This window comes from Xiphophorus hellerii, chromosome 11, assembly GCF_003331165.1.
Source record: "Xiphophorus hellerii strain 12219 chromosome 11, Xiphophorus_hellerii-4.1, whole genome shotgun sequence".
In the NCBI taxonomy this organism is placed as follows: domain Eukaryota; kingdom Metazoa; phylum Chordata; class Actinopteri; order Cyprinodontiformes; family Poeciliidae; genus Xiphophorus; species Xiphophorus hellerii.
In genome coordinates this window covers 17,940,224-17,966,716 of record NC_045682.1, presented here as the reverse complement: position 1 = coordinate 17,966,716, position 26,493 = coordinate 17,940,224, and the positions used below count along the sequence as shown (strand labels likewise).

At 38.1% G+C, this 26,493-nt stretch overlaps 1 protein-coding gene across 5 annotated transcripts in view; it reads right to left on the bottom strand.

Moving 5' to 3' along the window:
* Positions 1–26,493, bottom strand: part of specc1 (sperm antigen with calponin homology and coiled-coil domains 1) — a 90,459-nt gene that overhangs the window by 54,568 nt on the left and 9,398 nt on the right. For 2 of the 5 annotated variants that reach the window (XR_004340974.1, XM_032576246.1), the window contains exons 2-3: positions 16,079–16,240; positions 15,149–15,284 (exon numbers count right to left, since the gene is read on the bottom strand). Coding sequence is in view for 4 of the 5 variants with exons in the window: in XM_032576246.1 (XP_032432137.1) it covers positions 15,149–15,284; positions 16,079–16,234 (292 nt within the window). In the remaining variant the exon portion in view is untranslated. Of the gene's footprint in view, positions 1–7,312; positions 7,695–15,148; positions 15,285–16,078; positions 16,241–17,170; positions 17,348–20,969; positions 21,141–26,493 lie in introns of those variants that run through there. The other 3 variants (XM_032576247.1, XM_032576248.1, XM_032576249.1) reach the window with 3 other exon arrangements.

Here is a 26,493-nt window from a genome sequence, read left to right as displayed (position 1 = left end):
GGAGTCATGATGAATTAATGACTGTAGGTGGTCACAGTGTCACAAGTTGGCATCTGTAATGACGCACTGGCATCGTGAAAACAAACACACGCTGTAGAGGAAACGTGCTCCGCCGCTCCCATGTCTTCCTCTCTAGGTTTGTGGAAGTGTAATGGGAACTTTTTTGTAATTCGGATGAGAACATAGGGGAAAAACCATAGTCTGTGTCCATGGCCTTCCTGTAGTCAAAGTTACAGGGAATGAAATCGGCGCCCATCGGTAAACTACCAGGACACTCAGGCATTCCTTTCCTCTTACACAAAAGAAAGGACTGCAGACAGAGCTGAGCCTGCCTGACCGCAACAGTGACTGAGCAGAGATAAGTCCACTTGGTCCAGAGTGCCACTAAAAACTATTCAGCTATTACTGTTAGGACATAAAAATCTCTTTGCTGACTAGAACATTAAAAAATTTCTGCTGTTAGAAACATCAAAAGACTTTGTATTGCAACATAAAACCCCCGTCACATCAAAGTTTATAAGAAGCTATTTCACCACATCGAAGGCGATTTATGAATACAAAAAGATCTTATTCACACAAGGTACATATGAACTATTGTAAACTTTTTTTCCTACGCCTTCCAGGCTCTATATCCCCAAAAGAGCTGCATACCCAACTCCTAGCAAGAAGTCTAGCCGATTCCCTCTACTGAAGGCCATCTACCCTTGTTTGAGGTGTTCGTTGTCAAATATTAAGGTGAAGTTAGGTTCTTCATCTTGTTGAAGATTCATTTCTGTCCGTGTCTTCAAGGAATTACCTTCACAATAATTCTGGGTTTCAACTACAAAAAGGTAGCCTCCTTCCTTCAGTTCAGGGGTCAGTCTGAGCCTCGAGTGGATGAGTTCAAGAATTTTGAGTTCAATGCTGAACTCTTATGAGCAGGAGGACTTGGAGACAAAGTGCAAAGCTCTCAATTTAATGGGTCGCCTAAATTCAAACATAAAAGATGCCGTATAAAATAATTTAAAATGAGTTTCCTCAGCTAACTGTGTTAAGCTATAGAGAGGAGCGCCACCATCCAGTGGGAGGTCAAGAAGAGCCACCGTTCCTCCTTTAGGAGACAATAAAGGAGGTCCCTGCAGAACCTCCTGCAGGGACTTTAAATTCCTCCTTACCTGGGAATCTCTCGGGATACTCCATTAGAGACGAATGTGACAAATGTCTGCGTTTCAGTCCTCAACCTGTCACCCCTTTCTTTCAGATAAGCAGAACTCAATGGATGGATAATTTCTTTGGGAAGTTCAAACCAAACAACATGGCTACCCTGCATTTGAAGGCACCATAAAGAATGACTAAGCATTATTAATCATTATTAAGACATTATGAATAAAAACCATAAACAAAAACCTCTATGTACCATAACAGAGTTGCTAAAATGGACTAGTCACTCTATTCTTTTTTTAAGATAAGAAAATAAACATTGTATTGCCCAAAATGCAACAACAGATTTCCTTTAGTGTACCCTTGATCATTTGTAGATTAATAGGTTAATTTTTACATTAATCGATTAATAATCAGTTGGGAAAAGGTGCTTTCTAGGAGATTTTTTTATTTTTAATTTAAATTTTTTAACAGAGTTTCATCCAGGTGAAGCAGAGACGATACCACTTGAGGAGTTCTGGGTAGAACATATTTAGAGTCAAAGATTTTTTTTGCATCTTAAATGCAAAAAAAGGCCAAAACTATGTATAGTTTTTTTTTGAGTCTGTAGACTCCAGTTAATGATTAATCAAATACTAAATTAGTGGCCACTTATTTCAACAATCAATTAATCAGATTAACTGTTCAAGCACAACACAATAAATCATCCTAATTTCATGAGAAGGTACCGCTTATAAACTGTAAACATGGCCAATCTGCATCAGCTACAACTATAAGGGTTTTAAGATAATGAATTGGAATCCATTAGTTCAACCCTGTAGTAGTAGCAGTGTTAGCCATTCTGAAACAAAAATTATTAGATTCTCTATACAATAGTGGCTGCTTACATCAAATTAAAAATTTATAAGCCATTATAAAGCCATCTGAGAAACAATAAGTATCCACCAACCATCATATTTTTGATCTGAGGCCATTACTGGTACACAAGAGGCGTATTAATCAATTATGCAAAATATTCCCCTGGGAAAATTTGCATGCCCTTAATAAGACATACATATGGAGTTTTCACTATTTGATTATACAGTTATATTTGCCAGCGCTTTCAATAACCAGCAGGTTTTAAAGAAGTCAATCATGTCCTATACTAAGACAAAGTGTAGTAAAAGGTCAGACACCTAAAATCCAAAGAGCCACAACAGTCTTTGATGTGGATGCTGTTACTGAGTGGAGACTCGAAGTTGGCAACTTCAGTATCAGTGAGTTGCTTAACATAAAGTCAGAAAGTGCAGACATGTGAGAAGCTATTTAAAAGCAAGACAGTTGGATAATAGGAAGGCTGAACAGAGTACAGCAAAGCTGCTCTGTTTTATCCTATTGTGCTTCCAACCTTTGTCTGTTATTGAACAAACTGGAAAATCTTTAATTTACTTCAATATAATCAGTCTCACTAGAGATAATGTTATGCAGCATCTTAATAAACAGATCAGAAGACATAAATATCACCTTTTTTTGACAGTGCTGACCTCTGATGCTTTGCTGACTTTTATTACTTTGTGATTGAGTAGCATGAGGATCGTTTAACCACTTCAGAAATAACTGATTCAGTAAAAATCCTTATCTTCGTGAGTTATTTATAAGACATTGTGACTGGGCAACATGCAATACTGGGCAATTTTTTTACTGTGTCTTTGTCCTCTGCAGCAGAAAATGCGATAAATAAATGCAAACCAAATGTCGACAAGACTGAATCAGTACTGAAGTGTTAGTGGTCTGATCTTTGTTTGGGTTATTCTTCCCAAGATAAAACCAGCCCTGAACAACAGACAGCATCCACATTCCCAAACTGCAGATGAACCACAGCCAGCTGCTGACAGATATAAAAACCACATCAGGATAAGCTGAATTTGGTATGCACTAAAAGTGGAATCACAGTCCTGGCTGATGGAGCATGAAATAAGGGATTTTTATGAGCTGAGACGAGGGAGCTATAATGTATCAACTTTGATGTCCAGTGCAATGGTCTCCATTACACAAACAGGACATTCAAACAGAGCACACCTCCCTCTGCAAACACAAAGCTCTGTGAAAATCCTGCTGTATTTACTGTACCAACTGCTAACTGACACGGAAAGTATGAGTAACTTCCTCACTGCGTCCCGGCCATCAGATGTTGGATAAATCCCTGCTCTAGGCCACTTTCCTCTGATGTGGGAGTGTGATGACACTTGTGTGTTGTGTCCTTCACTGGAAATCCACTCTGACTGGCAGAACTTCTGCTCACCTACAATATGTCAGTGCCAAAAGGAGCAGAAACACTCAGAAGGCATTCACTGTCAGGCATGGACAGTGAATGCTGACCTCTAAATGTCAGCTGAGAAAGCGAATAAGAAATTCATATAGGCTCCAGTGCTGTATTTGATTCACCTCAGAACTCTAAACTTGGATATAAGAAAGTCCTAAGACAAAATTTCAGATGTTTTTTGGTATGTCGTCATAAAAAGTCAGGAAACCAGTAGTTGCTCATACTACAGCTATTATTAGGAATACAGACCAGTAACACTGTATCGCTCAGGAATTTGAATACTAGAGGAACATTTTCAAAAAATGACATAACCCAGTACTGCATTGCTGCTTGGTTTTTGTAGGAATCATGTATTCTACTTTCTATCAAAAAATCTCAAATGACCTTTAGTTTGTGACCTTAAGCTCAAGCATATGTGATTCATGCAGCAGAGAAATGATCTGAAGCACCAGCAAGTCTGCCTTTAAAAGGCTAAAAAAATGGAAACAATCCCTAAAAATATGGAGTGGCTGAGACAGGGTCCTGACTTAAATCAAATAGACTTTAAAAAGGCTGTTCATAAACAGAAAACTCTCAAACTGGGTGAATTAAAATAAATTAGGCAAAAACAGTGGGTCAAAATTCCTCCACATTTTGATGCAAAACACTGATTGCCAGTTGTAATAAACATCTGACGGCTGTTGTTGCCCCCACCGGAGGCAAACCAGGCCAAGGTTGTTTAGAATAGCCTTTTTGTTCATAAATAAAATTACAACTACATTTTTGCATTTACTCAGGTCAAGTTGGTGTGATAAAATGTTTTGATGATCGGAAGTTATTAAGTTTGAAAACAACAAAAATCTATAGTTAAATTGTTTTCTATATATATTGTCACTATGTTGTAATCGAGACAAATACTCTGGGGATGGGAGGAGAAACAAAATAAAGCTCCTCTGTCAATCAATCTTGTGTACACGCTGCTCAAACCCTCCCCCTTTCTCTATACTACACAGCTGGTTTCCCACAACAGAGCCAGCCATGAATGCCAGTTACCATGGCTACCGACAACAGCGGATAAACTGTTTTTCTGAAACAGTACGTTGTTTCTCCGCCATTAGCACATTGAGCAGCATATACATCAGCATGATAGACAGTACTGAGACCCGTCTCCTGGCTCTGATTGGTTGATCCTAACTGGGAGCAGTGCATTTCTTCAGATGTTAGTAGGATCACAGGGAGAAGCAAGAGCAGCTCAATTTTTCACAGATTATCACAAAATGGTGACAGTTTTAACAAATATGTAAAAAGGAAGAAAAAAATGGTTTACAAAAGTTATATTCTGCAGCTTTAATGTTATTATCCCACCAACAGACAAGAAATTGAATCTCTGAATGTTTTTCAAGCAATAACACTACCTGCTGCATTGATATTGGCCATAGACCCATTTGGAATAAAGCTTGGCAGCATCCTGAAATATTAGAGTGAAGAATTCGCATCAATCATCCGAAGCAAGAAAACATTTAAGATTTTCCATTTTTGACCAAAACCTTTATTAAGCAAATATTGTTGAACTTTTTTTTTTTTTTACTCTGCACAAAAATGGGCATGAGCGAGTTCTAGGACCGAACTGACAATTAATCAAAACCCAGCAACCTGCTGGGCCGAAGCTCTGGTCTTGGCTCGTTCCTAATGTGCAAGAGAAGAGAAGAGAAAAGAGAAGGGCTACAACAGTTTAGATAACAACCTGCTTATCGTGGCTGCAGACAGCTTATTCCTTCGCCTTCCAATTCTGAGATAACACCTTCTATCAAATTCAAGTCAGTTTCTTATATTTCCACGTTTCCTTTCCTATTTCCAGCACCAGGAATGTTTTTCCACTTCCCAGTCCTAAAACGTTTCATAGAGCTGGATGGCTTATTGAGAGCATCTGGCTAATCTTACTGCTCTTCTGGGGTTATATAGCTCAAGCAGTTTAACTAAACAACTTTGTCCTAGAAACACCCAAAGATCAATGACAAACACTTATTTTTATTAGGTGTAAAAAAAAACCAAAAAACTTCTGTCTCTTAAATCTAGGTAGATATAGATCCAGATAGCTAAACAGGGGTTACAATGGGGAAGAACTATTCAATTAAAAGTTCCCAAAATTAAACTTTTAGATACACCACAAGAAATAGGGGCTGAAGAAGAGGAGTATGCCCCCCTGGATGCAGAAAATACAGTACCTTTGTGCAATAAAGTTGGATTTTCTGAGTTGGAAAACAAAGATTTCCCATCAAGTTGGAATTCTAACTGGGAAAATAGGAGTTGCTCTACATTGATATTGGCCATTGACCAACATCAATTGGTCTATGGGTAATTGGTACTGGTGTGTGAGAATCCAATATGGCTTTTCAGACACATAAAATGTTGTGAAAGTTGCCAGTATAACTATTAGTGCGTTTGTATCTCGTGTAAAAACAATTTGTGAACTGTAAAATGTACATTGTAAAATGCAGAGAAATATGTTGCTACTAGCCAGTATTTCTACAGTACGTAGAAGTGAGAGCTAAAACAATGAGCTAATTCCACTAGTTTTCTGACTTGCAGGTAGAACGCGCTCTACTCGAGAGTCATTGTTCGATCTCCAACCTCCAAGATAAACTCAACAATCTCTCAGACAAACAGGGTTTGGACCATACAAAAAAAACCTGAACATTTTAAACAAAATGTAAAAATGTGTACGGTTTTCAATCATGCTATTGTCAACTATGGTAAACAAAGATAAGGGTAAAACTCACATAACCCTGATCTATAACTTACTCTTATTATATATAACAAAGATTATTCCGATGTACTAAGGTGTCTCAATAAAAATATTGAGCATGGGTTTACATTTTTAACCTTTAGGTGAATCAGTGAGCTTTGCACCAGTTTCATTTTGAAGAATATCGGAGGAGGTTAGGAGTCACGAAGCACCACACCAAATACAGTTTAAATATTTACATTTTTTAGGAAAAAAAAAACGATAACAGAAAACTCCGACTTTAACCTTTAGCCACACATTCTTGTTACCTTAGGTTATTTCTTTTCTGCTGCGAGCCATTTTGCTTTGCAATCAGAAAATAATTAGTTTACCACAAATTTTCTGCTGTGTAGATGCTGCAGTAAAAACATTCACTGTAACAGTGTAAACCAGGAGTTAATGTGTTGGAGCAACAGCTTGTAATTGTTGCCTTCTCATCTGAAACAACAGCGCTCCATCTTCCAGCTGCATCCATCCCTGTATGGATGCAGCTTCTTTTTTTTTTAACAAACTGATACATACATAAAAAGGTTTAATAAGCAAATGTTCTAGGTTGTCCTACTAAGGAGAGGTTAGAAAGCTGCGGAAGAGCTCGGCTGCTTTTGTCCCTTGGTAAAACTAAAAGCTGCTGCCGAGTGCAGTTCAGAGCCACTTTGAAATGGAAATCTCAGCGCTCGGGGCAGAGGAGGGATGTGAATGTGAGACTGATGATAGCATCTCCTCCTGTGAGGTGCCCTGGTGCTTACAGTAAACCCAACTCAGCGCTTTCTCTCCCCCGGACTACTATAGTGGGCACACAGGTGCGTATTCAGACCTACTGCATGTGGAAACACACCAACGCACACAAAATGTGTCGGCTTTGCACAAATACCAACAGAAGGACTGCATGGAAAACTACGTTTCCTCCAAGCGCAGGGAGACTGGTCCGCCGCTGCTTTGTTGGTGTGCGTCCTGTAGGATGCTATTAATCAGAACTTGTCTTCCAGCGAAACACTCAGACATGACAGGAGATTAGCTCAGACCTGCTGTATTCTGCTGCTTTACATGAGCAAACAGGCGGACACATAGAGAGACAAACGAGCAATTTTAAGACACAATAATCCGACCTGACTCCGTCTCCTCCAGTCTCCCTGCTTGGTTTCCCATGTTGGTCCACTCCCTGACTCCCACACGCTACAGTGAGGCAGACTAATCCAAGAATCTGTGACTGCAGGGGGGAGAGGTGTGTGTGTGTGTCTGTGTCAATGTCCGGACCGTCGTCTCCTCTCACAATCACCTCCGGCTGGTCACATGTCGACAAAAGCCATAAAAGATGGAAAAATCCTCGTCTCCCTCTGGTCCTCGCCGCTTTTCTCCACGTCTCTCTAGGACTGTGTGTGTGGGCATGTGCGAGGAGGCAGGCAGCGTGTAGCGTCAGTTCGTGTGAGTGTGTATGAATGTGTGTGATTGTGTTTGTCCTCCAGAGTGGTGACAGTATGTCACTCTGGCATGCAGCAGCCTTGTGTGTGCTTCATTATTGCCGTGATGACTGGGTTCAGCTCAGAAGAGGAGTGGCTTTCTCACAAATGCATGCACACACACGCCTCCTCCCTCTGCCGTCAGCCAGTTTACTCTCACCAGGATGAGGTGAGCGGTGGTGACCCACCTCTCTCAGGATGTACAGGAGAGAGAGGAGGATGGAGAGAAAAAACGCAGGATTTGGATTTTTACTAAATGATTTTTGCCGGTTCAGTAACCAACAGGGTTTCTGCAGATTTCACCAACTCAGATGTAAGACTTTTTAGATCTTTCTGACCATTATTTGTATCAAGACAAATTACATATTTTGTGATGCTCTCTACATCCTTAACCCCGTTAGTGTCTATCTTTTTCTGCACAGAATGTACATAGCATCGTACAGTTGGCAATAGAAGACGGTCAATAGCCAAGATAAAAGTCATACAGCCAACAAGTGATAAATTGCCACTTACCTTTCATGACAGACACAAAAACCTCACTGACTAGCCAGCAAATGTACAGTACAGACCAAAAGTTTGGACACACCTTCTAATTCAATGGGTTTTCTTTATTTTCATGACTATTTATAAGGCAAGAAATCCCACTTATTAACCTGACAGGGCACACCTATGAAGTGAAAACCATTTCAGGTGACTACCTCTTGAAGCTCATCAAGAAAATGCAGAGTGTGTGCAAAGCAGTAATCACAGCAAAAGGTTGCTACTTTGAAGAAACTAGAATATAAGGGGTATTTTCAGTTGTTTTACACTTTTTTGTTTAGTGCATATTTCCACATGTGTTATTCATAGTTTTGATGCCTTCAGTGTGAATCTACAATGTCAATAGTCATGAAAATAAAGGAAACTCATTGAATTAAAAGGTGTGTCCAAACGTTTGGTCTGTACTGTATATTAGCAGCTAGTTTCTGATAGCCTCAACCACCTTGAGTCACAGATCAAATTAACCCTCTATGGCATGGCGTTGCCCTCAGGCAACAAACCACATATCTGTACCTCACCTTGGCCCTTTTATTTTATTTTTTGGGGGGCATGATTTTTGACATATTTTTGTCCAAAAAAAAGTTTTTTTATGAATATAGTTTTTGTTTGATTTGTATTTCATTTCTCATAATCAGTGTAGAAAATCTTGGTGTTCTAGACCAATGTTACCCTGAGGCAACAAACCCAAATCTGGTTCCAGGAGGTGTCAGAGTCCGATTTTATGATTGACATGTAATTAGGGACCACCAAGCTCCCAAAGAATGCAGGAAAATATTTTTTCCCCCAAAAAATAAAAAGTCATGCCATAGAGGGTTAAGATGTTTGGGTGCAACTCAAATTTTTGCCTGAGACAAAAGTCCAGCGAGAAAAAAACCATCAAGAACCGTGATTAACATGTTTAAGGCCAACTTACATTTTTTAAAGTGAATTTAAGACAATTTAAGGCCTTAATTTTAGATGAGCGAATTATGACTTTTTAAGGATGCTCGGACATCCTGAATTGAGAAAGATGTTTGAGATAATGAATTGACACAGACTTCTAATTTATTTAGCCTACAGCGGAACCAGCAGGGAACAACGGCGCGGTTGTGTTAGCGTGGATACAAAGTATAAAAAGATTTAGCCTGTTATATTTAGAATTGGCTTGACATTTTCTAATTGACATATGCATTGAATATCGATACGAGCTGGATTTTTGTATTAGAACATATTTGGGAAAATCTTTTCTTTTCAGGTAAATGCATTATTTTGTATAAATGAGCAACATTCAGGAAATGGCCATAAAATTATTTTTAAGGGTACAACATAAAGAGTTTCCATCAGTTTTAAAACAAATGATGAAGCATTTTCACTTGGTACAAAACATTTCATCCTCATTTCGAGGTGTACTATAACACCAACAAGGAGAAAGTTAAAGAATATTAACACATTAAGTAAATGAAAGGGCGCAGCATAAAAGAACCTTTAAAAAATCAACAACAAAGATTGGGCGGTATTAAAAGCTTCAAAAACGGTTTTAATCAAAAACACAAAAGCCAACTTTATTTCTAAGTTTTAAATGAACTTAAAATTTTCATTTAAAATTTTAAGTTCATTTTAAATTTGGACTATTGTACTAATGGCAATGTTATGTGTATGTATTGTTATTTTGATTTTGACACAGATGAATGAATCAAATAAAGAACTAACACTGCTAATATTTAGTGATAGTTTTCAAAAACCCAAATCTAACAGGCAGAAACTCACTGGGTAATTAGTTGCACCGTTTAAATTCAAATTGTTCTTTAACAAAAGCTAATTTTCAAAGGTTATGTCGCATAAATAAGTAGTGATATCGGTAGAGGGATAAGGAACTAACTGAAAAACAGAAGTCGAAAAAAAAGATTTTTAGCTTCTGAAAAACAAATACTGAAATGAAAGTAAATCAAATGCTCTCAAGAGGTTTAGCAGCTGTGCATTTATCTAATATTATATAATACTTCACTTAAAATGCTCTGGCAAAAATAGACCGGACATTCTAGAACTATCCAGCATGTTCTGATTCCAGGTCTTTCATGTCTCCCTACTGATGCAGAAGCTGCTGCTTTTCCATATTGTCCTCTCCTGTTGTGAGCAGCACATCCTCCTTAGTAAACAAACGCGTCTCTAATCCATCTAGGAATGTTCTCCTCACCACAGCACGTCCATCTCTTTGCAGACCTGGTAAGACCATTGCAGTCTCTGTCTTTCAGAGACTTCTTTGTGGCCACAACATTTTAAGTTTTCTGTGCTCCAACTGATCCAGATCAGGACACTTTCTAAGTTTGTTCCAGATGCATTTACAATACACTTATCGGCCCTTTTATATTTAGCCACACACATTTCTCATATTGTAGAGAAGATATGCTTCGGCCAGATAACCATTTTACACACTATGCACAACAGGGGTTAATTAGGAGCAACTATAAACAGGATACCACATGGTGAATTACACTGTTCAATTGTACACAAGCCAGAACAGGAGACATTATACAGGACTCATTGTGATGGAATCATTTCTACGTCCGTCTGCAAGTCCAAACATATGTCTTATTAGCCGCTGACTGAGTGTGTCTGTTCGTCAAGCCTGACTGCTTGTGCAGGCTGAGGCCTCTCAGTTGATTGAGGCACATGCGGCTAATTTATCTGACAGATATGAGCAACTCAGGGAACATCGCTGTCGTTCTTTCTGTGCCTCCCAAACAATGGCATTACAAGTAAAACAGGGTTAAGCTGCAACCACCTTACTCCTGACTAATAATCAGAATAAAAATTATCAAGCTTATTTTAATTTATTATGTGATTAATTGGTTATTGTGTCAAGCTTGACCTCTGTTTCCGATCATACTTTTTCCTTCCACTCCATTTTCTACATGACTTGACATTTATACTTTAACAATACCTTTTTAAAATTGTTATAGAAAATTACAATTTTCTGAGAATAAATTTTAGGTTTTCATTATCTGCTAGCCTTAATCCTCAAACATTACAAACAATAAAGGCTTGGCATGTTCCACTCTTTAATGAATGAACCTATCTGAGTATTACCTTCTGAAATGAGTGACAAAAACATTGAATTTCCACGATATTCTAACATTTTGACATGTACCTGCGTCTTAGCCTGAATATGATGTGCCCTATGGATCTATGAATGATATAAATGTACTGTCAGTGACTAGAATAGATCAGATCAGACAGAGAAATAAATGAATGAAGGACTTCTTTGTTCAGTTCACACAAACATCGATGATCAGAGTGAGAGGAAATCGACTGAATAATGGCAAAAGAAAGCACCCATCAATGAAAAACCATTGATCCAGTTACGTACGCCCTGTGGTCATACCAAAGAGGCTTTTCATTTCTGCAACAGGAACTTTTCTTATGTTCTGTCGCTTCTCTCTGCGTGCTCCGCAGGGACTCCTCCCTGAGTGAAAGCCCCCCTGAATTATTGACGAAGTGCTTTAAATAAGTCATCGGTGTGGGGCTGGGTTTTAACTCTTTGTCTGGCAGGAGGGCAGAGTTGGTAAAGCGCCAGATGGAACTGGAGCAACACTCCATTAGCAAAAATAACAGTTTTGAACTCATTAGCAGAGCCTGCTGTGAGGGCAGGGAAGGAAGGGGTCAGGCTGTGTGCATGCATGGCGGCAAAATGTATAAATGAGCAGCAGAAGATTTTTAGATGGTGTTCACGACCTTTCAGCCCTAAAATAACAGCCATACATCACAAAAATATAGTAAAATGTTTTCTTTGAGCTAGATGATGATAGAGACTTGCGAAAGTATTCATTAAACTTTTAAACATTTTAGCAGCTTCTGATCAAAGAGAAATTTTACATTAAAGAAAACATAGAAAATTATATGAAATTGCCCTTAAACTTCACAATCACGCACTTCTTTATGTTGGTTCATTAAAATCCCAAAACGATGCACTGAAGACAAAATGTGAAGATGTTCAAGGAGTATGAAGATTTTTGCCGATATCCAAATGAGACTTAATGAACATAACACTTGCTGTGTAGTGATTATACGTACACCGATCCACCTCTGCTTGGAATGCATGATAACATTTTAGCTGGTTTGGAGTCTGGAAAGTCATGGCAACACTCGGTGTGTTTCAAACCAACCCTGCAATATCACCAAAGAAACCTAAAAACATATTCAACTATCAAATCCAAAACTGTTGAGCTTTGATACATTCCAGAGAAACTTTCAACCATCAATCAAATCTAGCATTCAAAGGATCTCAAAATATCACAGATCGTCACCCCACTCTTTATTCAAATCATGTCATTTCCCTCTTAAGGATTTCTAGCAACCATAAAGTCAGACTCCCATGTTTGGCATTTAAAACACGAGGCTCCATAATGGCCGTCAAACTTTGCACACATGGTTGACCGCTGCCACTCTTTCAGGTGCCACATCGCATTTTCCACACTCCAGTTTGCTTGCTTTTTCAGACTGACTTCACATATCCACTCACTGTCTGGCTTCATATGTCTGGATGCGCAGTGGCGATTGTTCATTGCCTTTCCCACACCAGGTGCAAAGCAGCGCACTCTGCCTGAGGGATGTTACAAGGAAAATTCGTCAAATTTGTTTAAACCTGCCTTGTAATTTTTTTCAGGATTGGAATAAGCTTAAGGGTGTTGTGTCAATTTGAGCAATGCAAGAAAAAAAAGCCAATAGTATGTAAAAAGTTAATTAATGGAGGGATTTTATCATAAATATATCAACCACCATGATACAAGACACAGGGGGGTTTATAGCTGTAATTTTGGTAGACTACCAGCAATTTTCTGGAAATCTAGGTCAATAAGAGGATGTCAACTTTAATTATTTAGCATGAATTGCACAAAGCAGGAATTTGTTCTTGTCCTCGGGTGTGAAAGCCTGACCTGTTGTTAATTAGAGCACAATCCAGCGAAAGTTGATCGGGGACTAATTTAGTGTAACAGGAGCGAGAGCAGGAGTTGGCTGCGGTTTCCCGACTCCTCCACAGTCTTTTGTCATGCAGTGGAAAAAAAATCCCTTTAAAGAACAAAATGACGAGCAGAAAAGCATCCTGGGAATCGGGCAGCATAAACAAATAAAGATTTCTAACACACTGAGGGCTCTTTGAGAAGATGCACCAACAAACTCCTAATCTCCAACTTCCTTGTTTTCACCAAGTAGAAAATACATTATTTAATATTTTTTTTGAACCAGATCTTCTATTAGTTTTAGTTCATCGCATAAAGTGTTACGCCAACTAACAATGGGTGTTACAATTTTTTAAAGGACTATTCATATTTAGGACTGCAACCAGCTATTATTTTAGTAATGTGTTTTCTAGTGATTATTGTGATGATTAATCAAATAAAAATATTGGCACATTCTGCAAAATTTTCATCTAAACACTTGAGGTTTTTTTTGTACAAGATTAGAAATGCATAAAAATGCAAATAACTGAATAATTAAATTCCTTTAAATAATAAAAATGTTATTACCTTGATCATTTGTAGCGAAGATGCATCTAAAGCTAAAATAATACTTCTGACATGTGGAGAGTTCAGCCTTTTATACTTGACTTGGTATCAAAGCAGTCTAGGACTCATCTGGCAATCACTTTTTGAATTAATGGAATAATAACTGGATAGCAGTGTTGTAGTCAAGACCAACTAACCCGACCAAGACAAGACCGAGGGAAGTCGAGACCGAGTCAAGACCAAGACCAGCGCCCCGCGCTACATGTCACAATAAAATGTGAAATATGATCAAAATTGCTAATCAAATTGATCTGAAAGATTCACATCCCCATAAAAACACCTAGATATTAAATACTTAGAGCTCAAATAAATTTAACCAATATTAAAAGCAGAACAAACTCTTTGTTCTGCTTTGCTTCCGTCTCTGTGCTACAATCTGCAGTGGTCAGAAACATTGGTGAGTCACGTTTTGCTTGGATTTTAATCGGTGCGTTTTGCATCCATTGAAAACAAACATGTTAACAAATAAACTGGACAGTATGCTGTAAGTTTAGTGATATTTTCACAGTTGCGGTCTTGAAATAAAATCCCGAGTCCTCAGCGCCCGAGACCAAATGCGGTCGAGTCCGAGACGAGACCATCAAAAAATGGTCTCAAGACCAAGACCGGTCTCGAGTACTACAACACTGCTGGATAGCAAAAAGCGCTTAATAGGATTTTTTTTTCTCCCTGCAGAATTTGAACCAATTGAAGCTAAAGCAAGCTTACAAAGTTTTCTTTTCTTAAATGTAGAATGTATAATATTATCTTCCAGTTTTGGCTTAATTACTGCTCTGAGCATGTTGATCTTTCAGCAAATACTCTGTTTCAGAATCTGTATACTGTTGTTAATGATTATTTGATTACTAAAGTAGATGACAATTATTTCGATAATCACAATTAGTCATTTACGCCCTAATCATGACATGGTTATTGCTCGTCATGATTAGGGCTTGATTAGGCTCCAGTACCTACAAGGGATAAGCATGTAGGATAATGGATGGAATAAGCAACACAGCTGATTCAAGGTGTCATGAAGTGTCCAAGGAAACCACTAAATTTAGTGCTAATGAATAAGTTAAAAGAAAGGCAAACTATTGTACATAAATGCTACAATAGAGAAGTAAATACAATTCCAACTACTAAGTGTAAAAATTAAGTCTCCATTAAAACACTCAGTCATTTATAAATTATAAAATGGCTCATTAATACTTTTCAGGCCAGAACCTCCACAGAGTTCCTTCTCAGCCGCCAAAGCCTCAATCCCACTAACAAACAAGCGCAAACAAGAAAACTAGAGAAAAAGAAAATCAATAAGACAACAGGTCTGCACTCCAACAGAAGTCTTAGTAGTGCTCTGTGGCCACCTAGTGGCGGCATGTGGTCAATTCACCAACTGAGCCTGAAGCTGCAGAGCGCCTACCTGAAAGGCTGCGAGGGCGGGCCTCTGCCAGGTCAGAGATTCCTCCAGTAGTGACGGTCTTCTTCATCCGGGAGCCGGCGGCTGCGGCGCCAAGGGCCGGCTTCGTCAAGGCATCGTCACTGCTGGCCCTTTTCAGCTTCAAACACACAGGTCAGGTTAGTGCCAACATTATACTCTTCTACTCCTTAAATAAATCCAAATGCTTGACAAAGTCTCCTAATTTGTAAATAAAGTATAATCAATCTCAGTGTAAATCCAGCTGTTTTGTGAAGGACTTAGACGTTTGTTAGACAACATGTTCCTTCAACATTAGTGAAGGAACATCATAATAGGGCTGAAACGATTGATTGGATTAATCTTGATGAATCGGTTATTGAAATAATCATCAACTAAATTAGTAATCAATTAGTCGTTCACTGGAGTATACAGAAATTAAAAATTCAAAGCAATAATTAAGCCAAAAATGTATACATTTTGTATTTAAATTAAAAACATATTTTCATGCTATATTAAAAATATATATGGTATATTTTTAATATAGCATATTAAAAATGCTATATTTAGCATTTTTAATATTCTACCCAGAACTCATCACATAGCAATTTTAACTTCACCGAATCAAATTCTGTTCATAAAAAATATTTTGCATCCAATTATTAATCAGCTAATATATACTGTATATATATATATATAGTCAATAAATCACCCCTACACTGTATTGATGTTAAGTCAAGCAGAAAGGGATGGGATCTTTTCACATGTTGATGTTAGATGTGCTTTTTTTTTAGCTGCATCCTTTGCTACAAATGGTCAAATGTGCACTAAAGGAACGTGACAGAAACAGTTATGAGTTCTAGTTAGATTGTAATAATCTTCTGAATAAATTTAATTTAATTTCAGGTTAAATTACACCTGGTTGCTGTGACTCACCTTGCCCAGCCGCTGGTCTGAGGCCAGAGTGTTAGAAGATCTGGAGTTCCTCAAGGCTGCAGAGGTGGAGGTAGAGGAGGTCAAGGAGGCCTGCCTTACCCGCTCCTGGAGTCCCGGCTTGGGCAGCCCTCCTTTGGTGGCGCCTGATTTAAGCATGGCTGCCTGTTTGGAGACAGAAAGGCTATATTTAGCATTTTTATATTTTATTTTTACCTCGGTGCTTAGTAACTTTTGTCCTAATTGATTCTATCTGGAGCTTGTTTAATGATTATCATAGCAAAAACAGACTTCTCCCCTTTAACTTGAATCATTTTTTTCCTTTAAATATTGTTATACAATTATCCAGGTTTGGAGCACACGTTGCCAATAGGAAGCACAGAAGAATAGGGACAACAAACCTATAAGGTAGCAACACTGTCTGGTGGCATTTTTTGCTGTTCCAAAATACACAAACGAAGAGCCGCTTTAATAAGTAACACCATTGAACCGCTTCCTGACAGAGGAAGGTAAAGGAACAACCTCTCTTATCTAATTTGCTCAAACTTGGAGGAACTTACCAAGACTTGACACAACATGCACATAAGTAGCAAGTAGGCATGCAGATGCCTAAGGCCATAATGGTTATCTTTCTGAAAAATATATGTTTTTAAAAGCCCACACAATGAGGGGTTTGTGTTTCCATCGCTAACAGGATGTGGTCAGCATGACTGCGTTTTATGTTTCAAGGAAAATCCTTCATCTGGGGAAAACAGGAGGGCACTTAAACATGAGCATGCCTCCTGTGTTGTTCCCCGTGGCCAGGCTGACTTATTGATTAGGGTTTTAGCAACCTGATCTCCTGAGGCAACTGGATAATTCACGATAGACCCATTACATGACACACACGTGGGTTTATAAGTCAACCGTACACTTATGAAGCATTATAATAAAGCCTCGTCATTTACTTCTGATTCTCTGCACCAAAAAGTGTATTTTGAGTGAATATCTGGAGATGAAAAGCTGAACAAAACTAGAAGAAAACACATGTCTGAACGATTCTAGAGAGTTCTTCAGAATCATTATAATTTAAAAATAAAGGATGCCTAAAAATACCTGAGGTACCGGATGTCTAAACAGCCTTCAGGTCTGAGTGTGAGCATGCAAGGTTGTTTGTCCGGTGGGTGCGCAGGGTGTACAACGCCTTTCGCCCAGAGACCGCTGGAGAATAAATGGTGATAGAAATGAAAGGATGGATGGATGTTAATAGGGGCGGGCATCTTCTGCATCATTTATTGTGGAAAACCTCGGATGTTAATTGTGATTCGTTATGTCAAATAAAAAGCAAAACTGAAAGCATCATTGGAAATGTTATCGTTCCCATTTTTGAATTTCACAAGATCACAAATAAATATCAGTAACTTGGAAAATATGATTAAATATAGTTACTTTGTGCCATTTAGTGAAATAAATCACACATAAGTAAGTGGCATCCTGAAGAAGCATGTTTCAAATGGGAATGTTTTCCTGGAGTAGTATTTATGTTTGTGGGGCTAAGAAAGCTGTTACACACCTTAAAAATAAATATTTTTAAAAATCATAATTTTTATCATTATCGTAATAGTACCACAAAATAGCACAATAAATTCAAAGTCAACATCGGCCAACCGTCATCTCTAAGTTTCTGTTCTTGTAATATTTCTTCTGATCTTCTAATCACTAAATAAATCTTTACTGCTTTATTAGTAGTTTTGTGTTTTTCATGCTTATTTAATATATTTCTTGATTTCAGCACATTAATCAGTATAAATACCACTGGGTACAAACCTAAACACAGTTGAAGACGAAATATTAAAATAAAAATGTCCTTTGGAGGGACTCTACTATTCTTCAGCAAGGATACACAGGATTGTGTTCATTCTTTAAATAATGTATTATGAGAAGATGGAGGATGTAGTCTGCAGTCACAGAACTATGATAGCAAGTTTAATAATTTACCTCTCATCTAGAAATAGTGCTGGTATACGCATGACATGCAAATCATATGATGATGAAGCTACAAACACTTTGTGAAATAATCTGTTGACTTTTTGTGTCAGTGTTTACAGAAAAGATTAGAGGAGTTTCAGGACTTGCTGATTGTGTTCACTGTTTTTTGTGTGAGAGCATGTGTTTCTCTTCTGGCCCATCAGATGATCCTCAGGACTTCTCAGGGCAATATCCTGTGACTAACTCCTGCCTGAGTGGGCAGTCCAACAACGCCTCAGCAGTGACGTCTTACCTTGTCTCAGGTCATTTTACACGAGTTTTACTGAGAGGCACAAGTTTGACCTGCTCTGATCTCAACATGGACAAACAGAAAAGTTGTGATTTGAGATGTTCCCGTTTAGGATACTGTATTTATATATTTTTTTAAAAACAAACATAAATAACCAGAACGATCAAAGATAACCTGGCAGCTTTGAGAGTAAAAAAAGCTCTTTGTCTTCACCTCTTTTGGCCACTGCGGAGCTGCATTCTGCAAATGTGACCTCGCCATATTGCACTGCGGAGGTCTGATTCTCAGGAGCCAGAATGGTGTCCCACTTATTTCCCAACGACCTACTAGCTGTGAAACCTCAATCAGGGAGGCTCCGTTCTCATCTCTTGAACAACGTAAAAGTTTAGATGAGAAACTGATTGCTATTTAGCTGACAATAGAAATCTAGAAAGAGCGACTGGACTACATTTTTTACAACCTGATAAAAATTCACAGGCAGAAAAAAGGCATGGCTTTGAACATGACTTATAAAATCCTAAACATGGACCCTGCTCTAAAGAAAATCCAAACTTCATATAAAGGCAAGCATAATTTGTGGTTCTGAAATAAGTCATAGGTAGTCATCTGCCTTAATTACTGCTAAAAACAGCCAGTTAAATGGTAGGCTGAATATGGGACAAAGTGCTGGAGCAGTTTTATGGACTACACTACAGAGGAGAGAAAAGAAAAAAGGGAAGTTATTTATACACATTTTGAATATATATTTATTTACAGAAATAAATGAAGGCTGCCAGTGGTACCAATTTCAGATGGCTCAAAAGTTGGTATTTTTCACAAAACAACCATTCGATTTTCCACCTGACTCAACAACCCATTAAAAAAAAATTGTGGATGTACGACATCAACAGTGCAAATGTTTCTAAAGTAATATATTAATCTCACATATATCCTTTTTCAGCTTCACTAAAAGGCAGCCCAATCTGTTAGAAACTCAATCATTTTGAACCAGTTCAATAAGTTAGTGGTAACAACACTCTTCACTGTGGATGTTGTTGCTGAAGGAGGAGCACTCAAAATTCAGACGTCCCTGTGTTGGGAATCTTAAGAGTTAAGGTAAGGGTTTGTGTTCTCTGGGGAAAAAATACTTTTTGTAAGGCTACCTGTTGCTAGTATCTGATGCTACACTCCATATCCATTTAGTTTTAAAACAATAATAACTAATACCGCGTTTTACAGCGACTGCTCCCTCTCACACGCACAAAGTGTCACCTCATCTCCTGCTATAGATCATTAAAGGCCACTCACTGCAGCAGAGTCAGAAAAAATTGTTTTGCAAGCTGCTTTGTGTGTGTGTATATATATATATATATATATATATATATATATATATATATATATACTGTATATATACACACAAAGCAGACCGAGTAAAATCGAACACAACTGTTCTAATTTGTTATCCAGAGTTCATTTTCACACAGTCTGTGCAATTCCAATTCTAACCTTCAACAGAGCAACTGCAAAGCAAAAAATAAAACATATTGATTAATATTATACACATACATAGTAGTTTTATAAATCAGCTACAATGCTAATGTACTTTTTGTGTGCACATCATTTACATAAATATACAATCTGGCTAACATGGCTTATCATAACCTATGATCAGAGGCAGAAACAGCTCAGCGATCATAACAGCTCCTTAAATTTTAAGTTGAGACACTACAGCAGTGCAACCAAGTACTCCTACAACTTCAAACACTCATTGCATGTCAGCATGGTTAGAATAAGCAGTAAAGAGGAATGCATGCACCCACAATAAGGAGCTCTACATGTAAAACAACATACATCCTCTCAATGTGTTTGCACATCTTAAAAAAACTACAGATATCATGTTGATCAAAGAGGAAATAGCAGTCCTGCGAAGCTGTGGCTGCAAAATTAGCTGCTTTCCTGTTGTGGTTTTTAATCAGGCTTTTAAAGATAGTTTGACGTTCTCTTAAACATCTCGAGAGGTTACGAAGTATAACGTTGCTACATTCAGTTCATGACAGTAGTAGACTTAGTAAAGAAAATTAACATAGGAAATTACATCCTGTCAATATTCTTGCACATCTCAAAAAAAAACAAAAAACTACAGATATCATGTTGCTCAAAGGGGAAATAGCAGTCCTGCAAACTGTGGCTGCAAAATTAGATGCTTTCCTGTTGCGGTTTTTAATCAGGCATTTAAAGATAGTGTAGTTTGACGTTCTCTTAAACATCTCGAGAGGTTACGAAGTACAACGTTGCTATATTCAGTTCATGACAGTAGTAGACTTAGTAAAGAAAATGAACATAGGGAATTATTATTGCAGCAAAGTGTAAATAGCATTATCTGTTATATGCCATTGTTCCTAAAAGTTCTGACCCAGCTCTTATTTTGCTTTTGGAGAAGCGGCAGAGACGAGCTGCCAGAAATGTCAGAAATCAAGCTGAAAACGTCTACTGCCGATGTTTTCCCAGACTTTCTTACTTGTTATATAAAGTTCAATCTTCCCCCCTCCCAAAGCCTTTTGAAAACCAAACTCAAACCAATTTTTGATCTAAATTTAAAAAAAGGATATCAAAACAACAAAAACATACAGCATGTGATGTCTTGAGCAAACCACTCACTTGTTAAGTAGCAGATGCTATCCTGGAGACTGAGTGATCTGATCCACAACTGAGGATAAATATCTGCTGCTTGGCCCTACAGAGCAAATCAGGGGGTGAAAATGAAAAGACACGAGAAGCGACAGACGGCCTCCACACAGCAGCCAGAAAGAGGAAGAAGTGCCTCGCTCTCTTTCTGCTTCATACAAAGGAGAAGCGTGTCACATAGCTGCTGCCATGGGCATGTTTCTGTTCTCACCTCTCAGTTTTACACTTGTGATTAATAAGGGTTAAAAAAAAAAACACTACAAAAACAAATTCTTACCGATATTGTTGGTGTAGTTTCTAGTGCAAACAACTTGGTACACTTGAAATAAGACAAGTAAATAATCTGCCATTTTTCCCATATTACAAGTTAAAACATATTGCTGCACTGGAAGATTATTTCATTTATAACTAGTACTTTTTCATTAATATTAATGAATTATTGACTTAAAACAAGCTCCTATATTGTGCTGAAAAGTTACTTGTAAGTTTGTTTTGTCTTATTTCAAGTGTAGTAAAATATTTGCACTTGAATCTAGACCAAAAATATTTGCTAAGGCTTTGTGGTCTTTTGCAGTGAAGGAAGAAAGAACCAGAGGGAGGGAGGGAGGGATCACCATCATGTGACACAAACAACTGGGCAAAGTGAGAGCTGAACAAGAGCGATGAATTTTATTCTGAAAAGATTAAACTATTATTTAATTAAAATGCAATGCAGCCTTTGATCACATGAAAGATCAATCACAATATTTTTTAAAACGACAAGTTTTACAAACTAATCCTGCTGCAACTCCAATCTATTTATAACAATATTGTTTTGTTACCACACCAGGTTGTGTGGGCAGAAACAGCAGCAACTGGCACTGACAAAGCCCATCTGTGTCTCAGAAAGCCTCAGTAATATGAGGGTGGATCATTTGTGGACTGGCTGACAGTCAGAATTTATGTTCTTCAGTAATGGTCTCATTTTGATCCCACAACATGCAGCTTGCCAAGGATGTAGAGCATGTGGGTTGAAAGTGAACTGCATTCGGGTCTGGGATTAAATGGGCTTCAGCTTGTGGCCAGTGGTGAACAGAGGAACTCAATCTGACCACACCCCTTCGCAAGCAACAGGCTGCCTTTTAAAGTGTTGCAGCTAAACTTGAGCAAGACTGCAGATTGCTTTTAAGGCATTACACACTCCCACGTCCTGTTGCAGAGACAGATTTTTTTCAGTGTGGTTTAATCTCAGTATAAATGTAGGTGTTCTATGAAGGTCTCAGAGGTTTAGGGGGTTTTCACACCTCATAGTCCGGTAGACTCGGTTTGATCGGGGACCAAAATTGAAACATTTGTTACATTTCTGGCTGGTGTGATTCTCTTCCACACGGCACAGTGTCAAACAAACCAAACCCTTTGAAAAACCTCCTCACCTATGGTGGCGCTGCAACAAAAGTGACATAAGGAAATGACAGGAAAATATCTAAAGAAGACACTGAGAACAACTTCCTTCACAAAAACAAAAATGGACTTTTAGCAGTTGTAGGATTTCTCTTTTGTCTTTGATATAAGACTGCAGGCCACTTCTCCTTCCAGGGTTAGACTCTTACATTTGTTTTGTTTGTATTTACCCAGAATACCTTGCGCTACAGTTTGCCTCCTGCTTTTGGAGTGGTCTCAGGTCCAACTGGCATTCACATTCAACTGAGCTAGGTTTTTAGGCAAACCAGAGTTTGCTTTTTTCCCCAGAGATCAATTGCACATTCACACCTCCCCAAATGAGCCGGACTTTCTAGGCAAACAAACAAGAGTTCAATCAAAGTGGACTAAACATGGCTGGTGAGAATGTGTCCGTAGAGAACAAACAGCATCATGAAGACCATGGTGAAAAGTTTAAAGCAGAGTTAGGTTGCAAAACATTATCCCAAGCTGAGGTTTTGTCTCAGAGCACAATCCATCATTCAAACATGGAAAAAGTATTGCACAACTGGAATCCACCAACATATGGTCATTCACTTCTTAAACCAACAAGCCAGGCAGGAAGAGAATTAATCTAGAGAAACAGCCAAGAGATCGTAGTAACTTTGGAGGAGCTGCAGAGTTCCACAGCTCAGGAGAATGTGCGGAATTTGCAGTCACCCAAATATCTAGCCTTGTGAAAGAAAGGACAGAAAGAAGTAACCCTCCAAATGTTTACTTCTAGAGAAACTTGTACTCCCTGGATAATTTCCCTAAACTTTTAGCCATTTTTGTGTTGATCTAGCAAATAAAATCCTAACACAACTAATTGAAGTTTGTGGTTGTAACATGACAAAATGTAAAAGACTCAGGGACTATGAATGCTTTTGAAAGGATCTGTATTTACATCGAGCCTGTGGCGATACCGCCATGTGAATTGCAGCCCACATATATTTTGTCAATGCAGTGCTTCATTCGTGTTACTGTCTTCTGTGGTCTCATTCAGTCTGTGTGGCGGCACTAAATTCCTCAATGGGGACAGAGAGTGCTGGCTGTTTTCCACAATGTTTGGAGCCATGTTGACACACAGCACTCTTAAACAGCGATAACTGGTTAAAAACATGATCTTTTGTAGATAGCTTGTTGGAAATATTAACTGTTCGTTTTTATCCTAAGTAACACTTAAATGAATCATAGTGTTTCACAACTGTCTGTTTCTGCGGTCTACATGTTTGACAGAATGTTACAATAATCAGAAAAGGCCAAACTGAACCACATCAAACCAAATATAGCACATAAAAATATTAATAACAACACAGAAAGTTAAAACTGAAACACTAGCTATTTTATTATTCTTATGCAACAGATCTGAATGCTCTCCCCTCTTCTCTAGCTACTCTAGCTGTACCCTTGGTGTATATTAGTTTGATTACTTTGGCGACGGCATTTGACAAAATGTAACGTCTATTGCTCGTTTCACAACTGGTTACTGTATTGTATTAGCATGATGGTTCAAAGTGTCAATGTGCTGGATCATAAATATGAATAATTTTAGTTTTAACCTGTTCAACCTAAGGTTAGATCAAGTTTCTGCTCAAAGTGAAATTGCACAATCCTTGGTATGGCCAAAAGAATGAAGAAACATCTTACATAAGACAATAAGAAAACAAATACCAATAAGTACAAGCACAAATATTTTTCATCCATAACAATGGGCGTCTTGTATATTTAAGAAACTCGTGGACTTGATATAATACAGCCAATTATCCAAACCTGCTGCAAAACTTAAAACTGGGCTAATTGAAAAACAGGACATAAAAGCAACATTGCAATGGAAAAACATGAATAAATAATGACATAACATGGAGCAGCACGGCAGGACACCGAATAGGTGAAGTATCTCTAAGGATTACCACCATTGTATGAAACAAGATGACAACATCCAGCAGGCTGAGTGAGACTCCTTCAGTGAGTACTGACTGCCTCACACGTCTTCCTTTTTCCTCCTTATGTGCACAGGAAGGAGTAGTGAGTCAGATTCTCCATGCACGCACAACGTTTTTGACGGATATGAAAGCAAACATAAAACATGCAGTGATGGTGATTCAGTCGAGTGTGTGTGTGTCTAAAAATAAATTGGTTTCCATGATTATTGTGCATACGATGGCAGTAACAGCCACAAAGTAGAACGAGATTATTCCTACAAGGTCAGAGTAACTCTTTTGTCTGCAAAACGAAATGTCTGTCCACCGGTCACCGTTCGGTCTCCATGGTAAGTAGGTGTTTTTCTGGCTGATGAGTGGTGGTAGTTTTCGCAGCCAACCCACCAGTTTGTTCCCTGAAAGTAACACAGTCCAGCTGGACTTAGCTGGATTGGATGTATTGCTATGGAGACGGTTCTAAACTTAAGCATGGCATTTTCTTACTTGCGCAAGTTGTTTAGCGAATAGCTTCTTAGCCTCTGCCACAAAACACACCGCCTTCGGTGCATCCTCTCACCAATTTGGTCAGCCACGCCTCCTCTAGGCAGTCCCACTCAACAACCAGCTGCACAGCATCCCACATGCATCTTTGAATATCATCCTCATCACCATGGGAAAATCTCTGTTGTAACACAAGGAGCAACATCAGATGCTTTCAATGTCAAATCTAAGAAAAGAGTACTAAAGACAAAGACAGTGCTAAAATTATTAGCATATATTTGTTTAGTGATTTGATGTTTTTCAACAAATTGGGAAGATTACTATTATTATTATTTATAACAGTTCAAATTCCTTCAACACAAATGTATCGTCTTATATTACTGTAGAAAAATGTCATGAATTAAAACTAAACACAGGTCCAATTTAATGAGACGGTAATGCTCAAATATAAAAATATCAACTCCCTGGGTGTAGTAGGATTCCTGAAAAATAAGCACTTTTTTTTTTTTTTTACAACAAAGCACAGAAAGCATCTGTAAACGTTTTATGCTGCTTGAGTTAGTGACCTTAATGACATCACATGATCACAGCAGTAGCTAGCCAAATGGCCATTTGCACTGGGGCAATAAAACCAGTCACAGCTCAAGATTATTTAAACAATGTAAATAAAATTTACTGTGTTAAGTGCAACAATAACATGAATGCTGGGGTTTATCACCTGGACAAGTCAGGTCAGATTCATTCTGATCATTGGCCTGTCTTGTCTAGTATAGCATTCTAGTGCAGCTCTTCCCAGGTAAACAAACTACTCATTTGTTTATTGTTAATGAACGTATGGTAGACATGTACCATCTGCCTGCCCACCTTGTTTGACTTCTGAGACTCACAACATATTTATTCAGCAACATTCCCAATCTATTGCTAAAAAGCAAAGTAGATGGAAGTCTTTCAAATTTTGGTTCTGAAAGTCTGAGTGTCCAGTTTTCAGATAAAGACCTCTGATGTTGAGGAGATGTTTAACACCTTCACCCAATCAAACACAAACATTAACCAATTATTTACTTTATGCAAAAAAAATTAAATAAAATCTGCTGTAAACAAACCACTCAAGTCATTTCAACAATTGTTAAATCTGCTACAAAAGACAGAAATTCTTTAACGTCTGTAAATAACATTTTGAATGAAAGAATAAGAAAAGAAAGAGTCTTTATTCAAACCTGTTCATCACAATCTTTGAATTGTCCACTCCTCCAATCTATTGCGTACCAACAGGTAGGGTGTATAAACATTTCTTCTTAGTCTGTGTATTTGTAAAACTATTACATAATCTGGATTAAAAAAAAAATCTTGTTGCCAAGCCTAAACATGTTTCAGGACACACTATAAAGTCTAAAACAAAGAGCAAGATGCCATACAGTAAAGGAAATGCTAAAGCTCAGAAAGAACAAGAAAGCAGGTACTTTTATTTGAAAATCCAAAACGCAGACTAAAGTCTGTTTTTGCAGCTCAAGTCTAAATCCAAGATTCCAGCCCATCTCCTGGAATCGGTTCACAGCCACAAGTTCTTCAAGGATTTTTGGCACCAGCTATTTTCCACAACTTTCCCATTTCCTCTTCCACCCACTGATGCTTGTTGA